General features: G+C 43.2%; 1 protein-coding gene across 7 annotated transcripts in view; it reads right to left on the reverse strand.

Moving 5' to 3' along the window:
* The window catches only part of EPN2 (epsin 2), a 978978-nt gene that overhangs the window by 302990 nt on the left and 663676 nt on the right, over positions 1 to 12312 (reverse strand). For all 7 annotated transcript variants that reach the window (XM_044089576.1, XM_044089572.1, XM_044089573.1 and 4 more), the window contains one exon: positions 2328 to 2423. In XM_044089576.1, coding sequence (XP_043945511.1) covers positions 2328 to 2423 — 96 coding nt within the window. The remainder of the gene's footprint in view (positions 1 to 2327; positions 2424 to 12312) is intronic.

The raw sequence follows: 12312 nt of genomic DNA on the forward strand, positions 1-12312 counted from the left end.
ACAGCTTATCAAACAGTAGGTGCCTGACAGGAAGAAGAATATGCAGTGCTATGGGGTTTGGATCTAGCATTAATGACAGTTTATGTGGCTTGTGAGTAGTGTATGAGGAGGCATTTTCATGAAGTCTGGCTGCAAGGGAAGTAAATGCATGGAGTTGGAGTAGTTTGTAGAGCTGGTAAACTAACAGTACGTTAAATCTTTGTTTTATGGATAGCCATTTGGCTTTTTTTAGGGTGGTTCAGTGATGCCCACAGAGGATGTTTGTAATGAAATGGCAGATGCTGTTACAGAGAGAGTCTGGAGTGTATCAGTGTTTTTCTCGAAAGCAGAAGCAAAAATTGGAAGCCCATACTCTTGTTGAGAAAGGAAAACTCCTTTGCCAATGGCTGCTCTGTCTGGTTGGGATAGAAAAAGGGAGATCTTTTTAGCCCAGAAGGGAGGGAGTTTACTTTGGCTCTCACTTTGTCTATGTGGAAATGGAAGTTTAGTGACTGATCAAGCCATAATTCTTAGGTATTTGAAGATGGAGGTTGTTTCCATGGAATGGTTTTGTTTTGGTTTTCACAGAGTATAGAAGCAGTTTCTGACTTATGAGCCATTGGTGGAGCCATGGAAGTTGGCACTGAAAAATTGGTGTGAGACTGGCCTGATCAGTAAATGACCATGTCATTAGCAACATCCCCATTCCTTGAGCAAGCAGTTGTAATGATTGAAGAAAATCTAAGGGATCAGTGAAAGTTTTGTGGAGAATTTAGTGGAGGACCATCACTACTTACCTCCTTGCCTCACTACTTTATGGTGTACACATCATTACTAATCTCCAGGCACCATAAAAATCAAAACCTGAACAATGCTATAATAAAGTGGCTAAATTTGTAGGAAATATCTCTTTCAGAACTCACCGCTAACACACAAAAAGCTTAAACTGATTGGAACTACCCCATCAATTAATACATACAAAGCTTCTTGCCACTTCTAAAATTATTCAGCATCCATCAGGTCATCCAGTACTAAACACCATCCTACACAACTATGCTCCCAATTGGTCATTATAATCTAATAACCAAAAACTCCTCTCGGTTAACAAACCTATCAAATATGCTGAGCATGGTCTGTACTCATAATATGTTGCTAAGGCCTAAAACTCCTTAGCTGTATCCATCAGGTCAATACCCTCCCCCTCCAGGCCTTCAAAACCATTCGGAAAGAATCTCTCTCTCTCTTCTTGTTCAACCCCAAGATAAACTATATACCTAAATATGAACAAGTACCTATTCATACCTATTCGTTATTTCATTCAATTTCTCTCCCAACTCTCTTTCTAAATATGCCATAACCCTATTTTTTCTCTCACTTCCTACTGCAATTCCTGTTTGTATTATACTAACTTGCATTATATTTCTCTATAAACTATAGTTTCTCTAAATATTAAATCATTGTCATATAAGTTGCATTTATTCTTGACCAATGTTTTCAACTTATGTCTAAATTGGTATAATTATTTAAAACATACGTGTTTTGTATTATTTTTAAAGATTATAATATTATTGTTCTTAAAATGTTCTTGTAAAACTTTGGTGCTTTTCTCCGAGCAGCTGCTGAAAAGGGGTACCTATCCAATTAAGACTTTTCCAGTAATCAAATGTCAATAAATAAATCAATACATTTTCTTACATAAGATCACCTATTTTCAGATCAGTTGCAATCTCTCTAGTGGAAGTCTTTAAATGTGTATTACATTTAAGAGGTAGAAAATTTTAAACATTAACTTTTTCCCCACTCTTTGGTATTAAGCTATTTTAAGTATCTGGCTCAGACCTTTTCTTATGTTTCTTACTTTACCTTAACTGTCCCTTCCCTTTAATCTTAGCTTCACTTATTTCCACCTTTTATATATACTGTATTTCAAAACTGAGGCTTTCAACTGTTAAATATCCTTACACTGGTATTTCTGTCAAATTGTTTATTACAGAATAGAAAATTTAAGAGAAACAAATGTACCGAGAATAATCAATAACTAGCCATCAAATAAAAAAAAAAATCAATTCAGCATCAACATTTATTTATTATAGAAAAAAAGAGAAGTTTTGAGCCAGTGACACCCTTACACAGGATAATTGCCAACTGATACAGGTGACTAGCATCAGCCCCCCCCCGCCCCTTCCCAAGGCACAGACAATGGTACAAAGTGAACACATGCCCAAAAGTAATATGCTAAAGAAAGAAAGAAAAAAAAAAAAAAAGAAAGAAAAGATCATTGCGCGTGGGAACCCCCCCCTAGAAAATACACAGTGTCATGTTTGTATAATAATTTTTCAACTATTTACCTGTCTTTTTTGACGTAGATCGCAGACTGTCAAAATCTGAAAAGTCATCCTTATCTGCACCATTTAAACTGCTGAAAGGATCAAATGATGAGCCACCTGCATGTGAAAGTAAAAGTGGATTACTAGGCAAGACCAATAATTCCATAATGAAATAAAAAAATGCAAGTCAGTACTGATTTTAGGCCTTAGGACGTTATTCTGTAGCAGATGTTATCTCCCACAAGTTCTCTGCTTTGTTTTAGAAACTCGTGAGCTGCTCGTTTTCTTTAGTTTCAGCAAGTTGCTGCACACCATTACTGCTCTTTAGCTAAACAATAGTTATGTACTTTCCATAACTTGGTATCTGTGTTACCCTATTTCCTTACTCATCATGTCTAAGTCTTGGATCCCATGTCAGATCCGATCCGGCACTTTACAAAGCAGATTCAAGGCTTGAGCTCCTCCCACTCCCATAATCTCTTTCTACAATCTAACCCTCAAAATGAATTTGCTGACCATGGAAAGGGAACAGAAGGGCATCTGAGAAGCTGAACAGACATAGACAATAACAGCATTAGAACTGTGAGAGGCAGTAGCTCAAGGACCTGGAACCCTAGCCTCTCCAGTACTGCCAGAAAAAGGAAGGGGGAAAGAGGGCAGGAAGTGATGAATAATGAAATAGGATAACACAGATACCAAGTTATGTTAAGTACACAACTACTGATCTGATGTTATCCATTTCATTATTCATCATGTCTGGGTCAGAATCCCCAGCTACAAAGAACCCCAAGTGGCCCTAAGGAAGGATGTGCCTGAACACCGTGGAACTAAAGGACACTTTGCTTCTAGAGATCATGTCCAGTTTATAATGGGTGACAAAAGTGTGAGGAGTGGACCAAGTGGCCGCAGCACAAATCTCATCCAAGGACATCTTGGAAGAGAAGCCTGAAGAAGAAGCCACTGACCGGAGAGAATGCGCCTTAGGAGGACAAGGCAGCTGTATGTTCCTCATAGAGTAAACCATAGAAATACAATTAGAGATCCATTTAGAAATCGTTAAGTTAGAAACCACTTGGCCATGCCTGTTCAGTGAAAAGATCATGAACAACTGGTCAGACTTTCTGAAGGATCTAGTCTGATGCAAATAAAATCACAGCTGCTAATGAACATCCTAAGTATGGAGAATATACTCACCCTTATTAGAGAGTGATTAGGGAAGAAAACAGGCAATTGGACTTCCTGGTTGAAACTTCTTCAGTAGCAACTTTAGGCATAAAAGATGGATTTGTTTGAAAACTCACCCTGTCCTTATGAAAAACAATATAAAGAGGTTTAGAAGATAAGGCCTGCAACTCAGAAACCCTCTTGGCTGAAGTAAAGGTCACCAGAAAGGTAGTCTTCCATGAAAGATATTTGAGATCACAAGAATAAGCATGCTCAAAGGGGCCTTGGGTAAGAGAGTGGAGCATCAAAGTCAAATCCCAAGGAGGGGTAGGATTTTTGATTGGAGGCCTAAGAGGAAAGTTGTCTTTCATGAAGGCCTTACATAACCTAAAGAAAAAGGTAGGTCTAGAATTGGAATGAAATTAGAAATGTCCGCCAAATGCAGTTTGACATTCGAAAAGCTGTCCTCTTCCCTAAACAGGGTTGTTAAGAACAGAAGGATGTCTGGTATGGGAGCTGAAAAGGATCCAAATTCCTTTCTGCTGCCCAAAAAAGAAATGTGTTTCCACTTACTACGGTAGACCTTTTGAGTAGGCGGCTTCTGCGGGGCCCGGGGCCAGAACAATTTTCCTGACGGGAGAAGCCTACCCGGACTGCTTTAGGGGTTGGGGGGGGTGGCCTAATGGTTAAGGTGTTTGCCTTGCAAGCACAAGGTGGAGGGTTTGAGTCTCACAAGGGATAATTGGCTAGGCTTAAAATGGCTCGCAAGGGCAGTTAGCTTAGTACTAATCTATGAACCTATGAACCTACTATGACAAAAAGTGAAGAAACCAAGCAAGTCAGGCGAAGTGACCGAAGATTGGACGGTTGTTCTGATGGGTGAAATATGATGTCCGGAATGGGATCCAGTATCCATGGAGGATACTTGCGTGAGACCTGAGGAAGGGGAACCACACCTGACAAGGCCACAAAGGAGCAATGAGTATTCATGGAACTCCTCAGTCTGAAGGTTTTCTGAAGTACTCTGTGGATCAAAGGAAGGGGAGGATTAGTGTACAGGAGATACAAGGGCAAATCGTGAACAAAAGCGTCCCTTGGGGATTACCCCTTTGGGGGAATCAGGGTGAAGTGCCTGCAGCATTGGTTGTTCAATGGGGATGCAAAACGATCGCAGCAAGGTTGGCCCCAAAGGGTGAAAATCTGAGATGCCACTGACGGATTGAGGGACCACTTGTACAGAGTCAGAATAGACCTGCTGAGCTTGTCCGCAAAGATGTTGGGACTCCCCGGGAATGTGTATTGCAATGAGAAAGCACCTGAAAGAGATCGCCCATTCCCACACTCTCATGGCCTCTGCATAATGGGTAAGATTGTGTTCCCCCTTGGTTGTTTATACACCAGACAAGTTGTCTGTATGAATCGCTACCATTCTCAGAGAAAGGCAATCCTGAAAGGTTTGTAATGACAGGAGGATTGCCCTAATCTCTACGACATTTATGTACAATTTGGTCTCCAAATGGGGCCACGTGCCTTGGACAGTCCTGCCCTGAAAATGACCCCTTACCCGAACAGGGAAGCATCAGTGATCACTGTGGCCAGGGGAGGAGAAAATGGCCTGCCTCGAAGGAGAAACTCCTAATGAAGCCACCACTGCAGGTGACATCTGCAGACAGCTGTCAGTGGAACAGGCATGGACAATGGATGAAACAGAACAGACCACTGCACTGCCAGCATCCACTGGAGCACCCGTATGTGGTACCTCGCTAGAAAAACGAGGAGAATAGCTGCCAACATGGAACCCAATGGTCTCAGAATGAGGTGTGTTTGCAGCAATGGAACCTCCAAGATGGCCCTGACCTGCTGCCTGATCCAGTCTGATCTGTGGGGAAGCAATGCTGCAACCTCTGTGACTGTGGTGAGAGGAGTCCCAATAAACTCTAAGCTTTGCACCAGAGACAGCTTTGACTTTATCAAGTTGATGGTAATCCCTAACCTTTCGAAGGTGTGCAAGAGGTATCGCGTGACAGAAATGAGTCGATGCCTTGTAGGAGCTATGAGGAGCCAATCATTCAGGTATGGAAAGACCTGAAATCCCTGAAGCCTCTGGTGAGCCGCTACGACAGCTAAGCATTTGGTGAACACCCTGGGGCCAGTGGTAGGACCAAATGGTAGGGCTCTGAACTGAAAATTATCGTCTCCGATCTGGATGCGCAGGTGCCTCCTGGAATGCCTGTCTATTGTGATGTGATAGTAGGCATCCTTGAGATCCAGGGAGCACAGCACATCCATTCATCCTTCTGCAGTAGGGGCAACTGAACAGTGACCATCTGGAACTTCAACTTCTTGAATGATAAATTCAATGTGCAGAGGTCCAAAGTCGGACGTAGGTCCCTCATCTTTTCTGGCACCAAAAAGTAGTGAAAATAAGTTTCGGATTCTCTTAGTTGTGCTGGGACCTCCTGGAGGGCTCCTTTTTGTATAAGTGCCAGAACTTTCTAATCAAGACAGCTCTCTCTCTGACTGGGTGGCACATCTGAGAGAACTTTCTTGGCAAATGGAGATGGTTAGGAAAAGGGAAAGTCATAACCCCTGGATATAATTTTGAGGACCCACTGATAGTTTGTTATGGATGCCCAGGCACTTGGGTACAACAAAAAATGACCCCCAACTGCCTCCAAGGTAGGACAGCTAGGCAACACCTCAGGAGCACTGAAAGGGCTTCTTAGAGAAAGGTTCCCTGGAGCCCTGATTTTGCAGAACCCCTCTGCCCCTAAGGGGGGGTGTCTGCCACTGGATTCCCTTCCTCTGTCCTTGGAAGAATCCTCTGGAGCATCCTAGAAGGAACCCTATGACCTACGGAACAAGAGCTTCTTACTTCTGGGTTGTTTTTGGAAAAGGAGCTTTGGGGAGTAGACTTGATCCTGACCTCTGACACGAGTTTTGTCCTCCTGCTCAATGCGAGTCAAGGTTTCTTTGACAGAAGGTCCAAGCCGTGAGGAACCATAAAATGGGGCCTTCACAAAGGGTGCATTGAAGGGTTCCACGAACCCACATAACTGCATCCAGGCATGACACCTAATGGCAATGCCTGCACCGGCAGTTTGAGAGGTACCTTCCAATGCATTGGAGATCAACCTCATCGAGAAACTAGAATGGGATAAAGGAGTAGAGAGCTAGGGAGATGCCTTCTTGAGGTCTTCCACCAGCACCAACTCTGAAAGAGACTTGGTCGGTTCAAAGACCAGATCTCTTTGGAGGTGGGTAAAATGCACAAATAATTCAGGGCTCTCAGACCAAATGTGGCTGAAGGGTAAACTCGCTTCCTGTGTCTGTCAATTGCTCGCGACTCTCAGTTCGGGGGAAGGATACTGGAGCTCTATTCAGCCAGCTCCTTCTTTGTGGCTGCTGCAACCAAGATAGCATCAACTGGCACTCCCTTTCTCCAGTGCGCTCTGTCTGCAGGAGGGCTCAAAGACTTACCTGCTTTTTTGGGAACCAGTTCCACAGTGTCAGGTTCCTTACATGCCCTGCATGTGATACGATATAAGCTTGTCCATACGCGAGAGACTAGGAAGTAGATGGGCCTGTCCAGAATGCCTTCAGAAACACAGATTCCTCTGAAGATGGGGACACCAACAGCCTTTCTGTTTCAACAGCTCCAGAATATCCCCGAGGGAGACATCATCCAGCAAACATCTGGGTGACCCGACCCCTTCATCAAAATCTGTGTCCTCCATAAGGAAGTCCAGGTGCCACCTCTTGCACAGTCTCTTCCAAGAGGGCTCTTCTGTAAGGGGCTCAGGAGAGGACTCAGAAGAGAGGGGAACCCCTGGAGTTCTATGCGCCTGAAGGCTATCTTGGGAGGTCTGACCCTGCATAGGATGAATGGGCTCAGGACACATGATAACGATGGACAGGGACGTCCCCTGAAGGGGGGGGAACGCTGTTCCAGACTTGGAGAAGGTCCACTCTACCACCTGAAAGGCCAAAGGACTAGAGGAAACCCTCTCCCCATCCCCTGTAGCTGAAACTACAAGGGAAGGAGGAGTGGAGTGAGCCCTGGGCCCCTCGGACAGTACCGGGCAGACGCTGTCGAAGGTCGACATACCCAAAAGAAGGGGCCTGTTTGAAAAACTCAGACCAGAACCCCTTTTCTGGGACCTGGGACCTACCTCTCAGGGCCGAGACCCGCTCTGGTCTGAAGCCACTGAAACAGAGCTAGTCAGGGACCCTGGAGGGACAAGAAAAACTGGCATTCCCAGATCTCCCAACACCTCCCTAGGGAAAATTGGGACCTGGAATGCCAAAACCGCAGGAATCGGAAAAGGAGAATCCAAGTGATGAGCTGGGGACCTCCCCAAGCCCAAGTGGGCTGGGGATGCCAAAAGACCCATCTCTATCTGGCCCCTATGGAAACTCATCATCCTGTCCATGTTTGAAGGTAAGATGCTCTTGGAGGACCTGGAAGAGGCTGAGGAGTGAGTGGACTTAGAAGGGGAAGCCCGATGGGATCCCACCACTCTGCAGCATTCCCAATCTGGGAAACGACTCTTGCATCTAGGATACAAAGACTTTGGATCCCTACAGGATCTAACTGTGGAGTCCAGAATAACTCCGAGGCAGCTAAAACAGCCAATGAAACAGAGGCAAGATACTAGGGTCTCCGATCCGAGGAAACCTCGGCATTGGAAGACTGATCCTGAGCCATCAAATCCAAACCTGATGAGGACTGCTTTGGATCTGGGGAGAGCTGTGATCTGAGAGTCAGACGTTTTTGAGCAGCCAGAGGAGAAGGCCGGGAGAGGCAAAGGAGGCTCTCCTCTTAGAATCTTTGTGGCTGCTGGAAAGGGGGGAGCCCAGAACAAAGGGACCCTCTTGAGAAGGAGTTTGTTCCAGTGATCTGCAACGCCCAAAGATTGAATGCCATACAAATTGAACATTCAGCCTTGAGGTGGTCAGATCTCAGACAATACAAACATTTTTGTGGGCATCGGAATTTGGCATCTTCCGCCCTCAAGAAGAACATCTTTTGAATCCGGTAGGCTTGTCTGCCATGCTGCCATGATCTACACACACACAGACACAGACAGACAGACACACACAAAGACAGACAGACACACACACACAAAGACAGACACACACACACAAAGACAGACAGACACACACACACAAAGACAGACAGACACACACACAAAGACAGACAGACACACAGACACACACACAGACACACACGAAAAACAAAGCACACTATAAACAACGCCCCAAAACTACCCAAAAAAACTAACTAGTAGCAGGGCAGTAGCACACACACTATAAAGAAAATGCCACAACAAAAAAAACCCAAAACCTAAACTAAGGGGAAGAGATACGGGGAAGGTGCCAAAAAGGGGAAGAAAGGCAAAGGAAACAAACACCTGATGCTAAACGCAAGCTAGATTGGGAAGGGGGAAAGGAGGCACTAACTAACTAAAAAAGTAGAAAAATGCACCACTTAACCGAGAAAATTTCAATGTAAACCCAAGAAAAACCTTAATCAACACTGCGAGCCAGGAATAACATCTGTAGCAAACTGCAGCAAATGACATCTGAGGGTTAGATGGTAGAAAGGGATTATGGGAGTGGGAGGACCTCAAGCCTTGAATCTGCTCTGTAAAGTACTGGATCGGATCTGATATCGGATCAAAGACCCAGGTGTAATGAATAATGAAATGGATAACATCAGATCCAACCATTTATTTTTTCAAGTCCTACATAATTAGTCCTAAATGCCCAGAACCTGTTTTCAAGGTGAGAATTTGATCAAACTTCAAATGCTTTACCGAATGCATAACATTTCTAGGGTTAAGCATGATGAAGGCTTCTCATTACTTTAGTTTTACTTACAGTTCGCTTGATATACTCATTCTTCTCTTTACCTTTTCAATTTTAGAATCCTTGCAACATAATGCATTTCCTAACTCAACTTGGTTCCTCATCTAACCAGAAAACATTATCTGTTTTCTTAACTAAAGAAATTTTAGAACCATTCAGGTGTCCAATGTACTCACATGCATCTTTATGAACTTAAAACTTAATATACCAAACACAATTGTTTCCTCTAAGCCATGTGCATGCATGGATGTGCCCTGATGAGCAGGAGTGCCAGAAAATGTTTAAGACTACAGGAGGTTGAAGATCCAGAGGGGCATTTAGTAACCTGAAAAGGGCAGTTTTTACTTTTTTTTTGTTTGGTTTACTATGACAAAAGAAGCAAATACATGCATATACAAGATATGAGTTTTATATAGTACCAACTGGAACTGCATTAACAATTCCACAGAACTTTCAAAAATATAAGTACAGAAGAAGCTACTGCCCCATTCTAAATCTGAATAACACTTGTACTTTCATCTGAAAGCATAGTGTTTGAAAACACCATTCACATATTTGGCTCGTTTACGAAGAATATGGATTACTGCAGGAAACTGGGAGTGTGGGACTAGCTGGCAACATTAGTAAAATACAATGGGTTCAGAGTAGTACTTGGACACTGATGAATAATAATTGTAATTGCTGTATACAGGAGCTGTAGGTTTTCAGTGTATTTTTGTCCTGAAAGCCCACTGTAAACTTCACATTGTGAATTTGCAAACAGCCAAGCAATAAAAAGGTATACAAGTTGAAGGACTGTAGTCAAAAAAAAAAAAAAAAAAAAATGAAACCACAGAGTCCATGCTTCTGCTTTGTCTGGCATGTCCTAACATGCTGGAGACAATAAACAATAGTTTTTGAATTCATTTAGAACACATGCACACACGCACACAAGTCAAGGACTTTTGCTACCTAAAACTTCATTATTCGTTTTTAGTCCTATTAGTATTTCAGGGCGGCCACGGTGGTGCAGCGGTTAGCACTGCCACCTCACAGCAAGAGGTTCTCTGGTTCGATCCTCGGCTGGGGTGCCTTCTGTGCGGAGTCTGCATGTCCTCCCTGTGGTCGCCTGGGTTTCCTCTGGGCGCTCCGGTTTCCTCCCACTTCCCAAAGACATGCAGTAGTTGGAATGGACAAACTAAATTGGCCCTAGCTGTGAGTGTGTGCATGTGTGCCTTCTGTGAAAGGTTGGGCACCGGGCTGACAACTCGACACTGTAATACTCCACTGCCAATCATGAGCGGACAGTGATCCGCTGTGGCGACCCCTAACCGGGAAAAGCCGAAAGAAGAAGTCCTATTAGTATTTCAACTGTAGAGAGTAATAATGAAATACAATGCAATGCAAATCTGGATGCAAACATATTGGGTTACAGAAACCAGACAAGGTTTGGATAATTAAAACATGTGGCTACAGAAAAAATGCCAATATCACAGTTCCACTTCATGTCACTTAAAAAAGCAAGTATGGCACTCTCAGTGCTGTGACATCTGCAAAATTGTAGCAGCACAAGCCTTTCAAATATATTGGAGTAGGGTGATAACAGCCTTAAGCCTAATTGTTCATATGATGGAAAAGTTACTTGTTTTACAATATAGTATTGTTGGGATCTGTTTGGTTAAGGATAAGGGGCGGTCTTGCTCCTTGCAAAACTGTGATCCTGAATCAAAGGAAAGAGTGAACATGGATATCAATGGAAAGGGTAGAAAGAGATACAGGAATAAATAAGAATGCAATGGTTTTCCAAGCCTAGATGCAGAGTTCTGGAGGAGAATTTGGTTGAGAATGGAGGCGAAAAGATCTACTTGAGGTGTTCCCACAAATAGGTCAAATCCTGGAAGACCCCCCGATCCATATTCTATTTGTGAGGGTCTGCCCCGGTCATGGTTAGCTTGTCTGTCATAACATTTTGCTCTGACGGAATACACGACACCTGCAGAGGAAGACTGTGTTGAACTGCTTATGTAAGACTACCATGGCTAATCTACAAAGAGGGTAAGGTCATGAAACCCCATTTGTTTATGTACCACATCACCATGGTATTATTAGCAATCGCTTGTAGAGGCCCTGGGGACCATAGAAGACTAAGAGAATTGAGTGGATTTATGACTGCCAATCTCTTCCCAGCAAAGTCTGAGGTATATGTAGTTACTGTACTGGAGCTGGAAGTGAAAATGGTAGACATGGATTCAGACAAAACCACTCTCTCCATCAAACAGCTGCCTTTCTACAAATCCCAGAATTTCACATAAAATGTCAGAGGGTGTTGATGCTGGGACCATACAAAGTTTAGCTGCCAATGAATCTTTCTCATGTGGAGGCTGGCTAGAGGAATCATGAGAATCACTGAAGTCAGGAATCCTAGCATTCTGAGAAATTTCCTTACTGAAGTAATGGACTAAGTAGAAGAACTCCCATTTACTAGATGTAGATCTACTTTTTTTCCTGTGGAAGAAAAGCCTTTTGAACTGAAGATACAACCCGTGGGAAGAAGTCAGACAAAGACTTTTGAATGTTCTCCTAGAAACCCAGGCTGAGAAGATGATGTCTTACCCATGTATGACATTCCTGACAATTTGGAAGAACTCTGCTACGATAAGCAAGTTATCTAAACAAAGAAAAACATGGATACCTTGCAGTCTGCAATAGGCTATCCTTGGAGAAGTGGATAACCCAAAGGATTATATTTGTAGTTAATCCAGACACAGAAAATCATAAAAAATGTTTGAAATATGAGGCTATATGTATATGATAAGCATCCTTTAAATCTACTGTTACAAAAAAATAAATAAAAGGGGAATAAAAGGTAACAGGTTGTGAAGGGATAGCATTTTGAACATTGGGACTTTCACAAACTATGAAAGGAAGAAACTAGGACTGGTATCAGTGAGGTTTTCTTTCTTTGGTACTAGAAACATTGTAGAATATAAAC

This window comes from Protopterus annectens, chromosome 12.part0, assembly GCF_019279795.1.
Source record: "Protopterus annectens isolate FY-2018-M chromosome 12.part0, PAN1.0, whole genome shotgun sequence".
Taxonomy (NCBI): Eukaryota; Metazoa; Chordata; order Ceratodontiformes; family Protopteridae; genus Protopterus; species Protopterus annectens.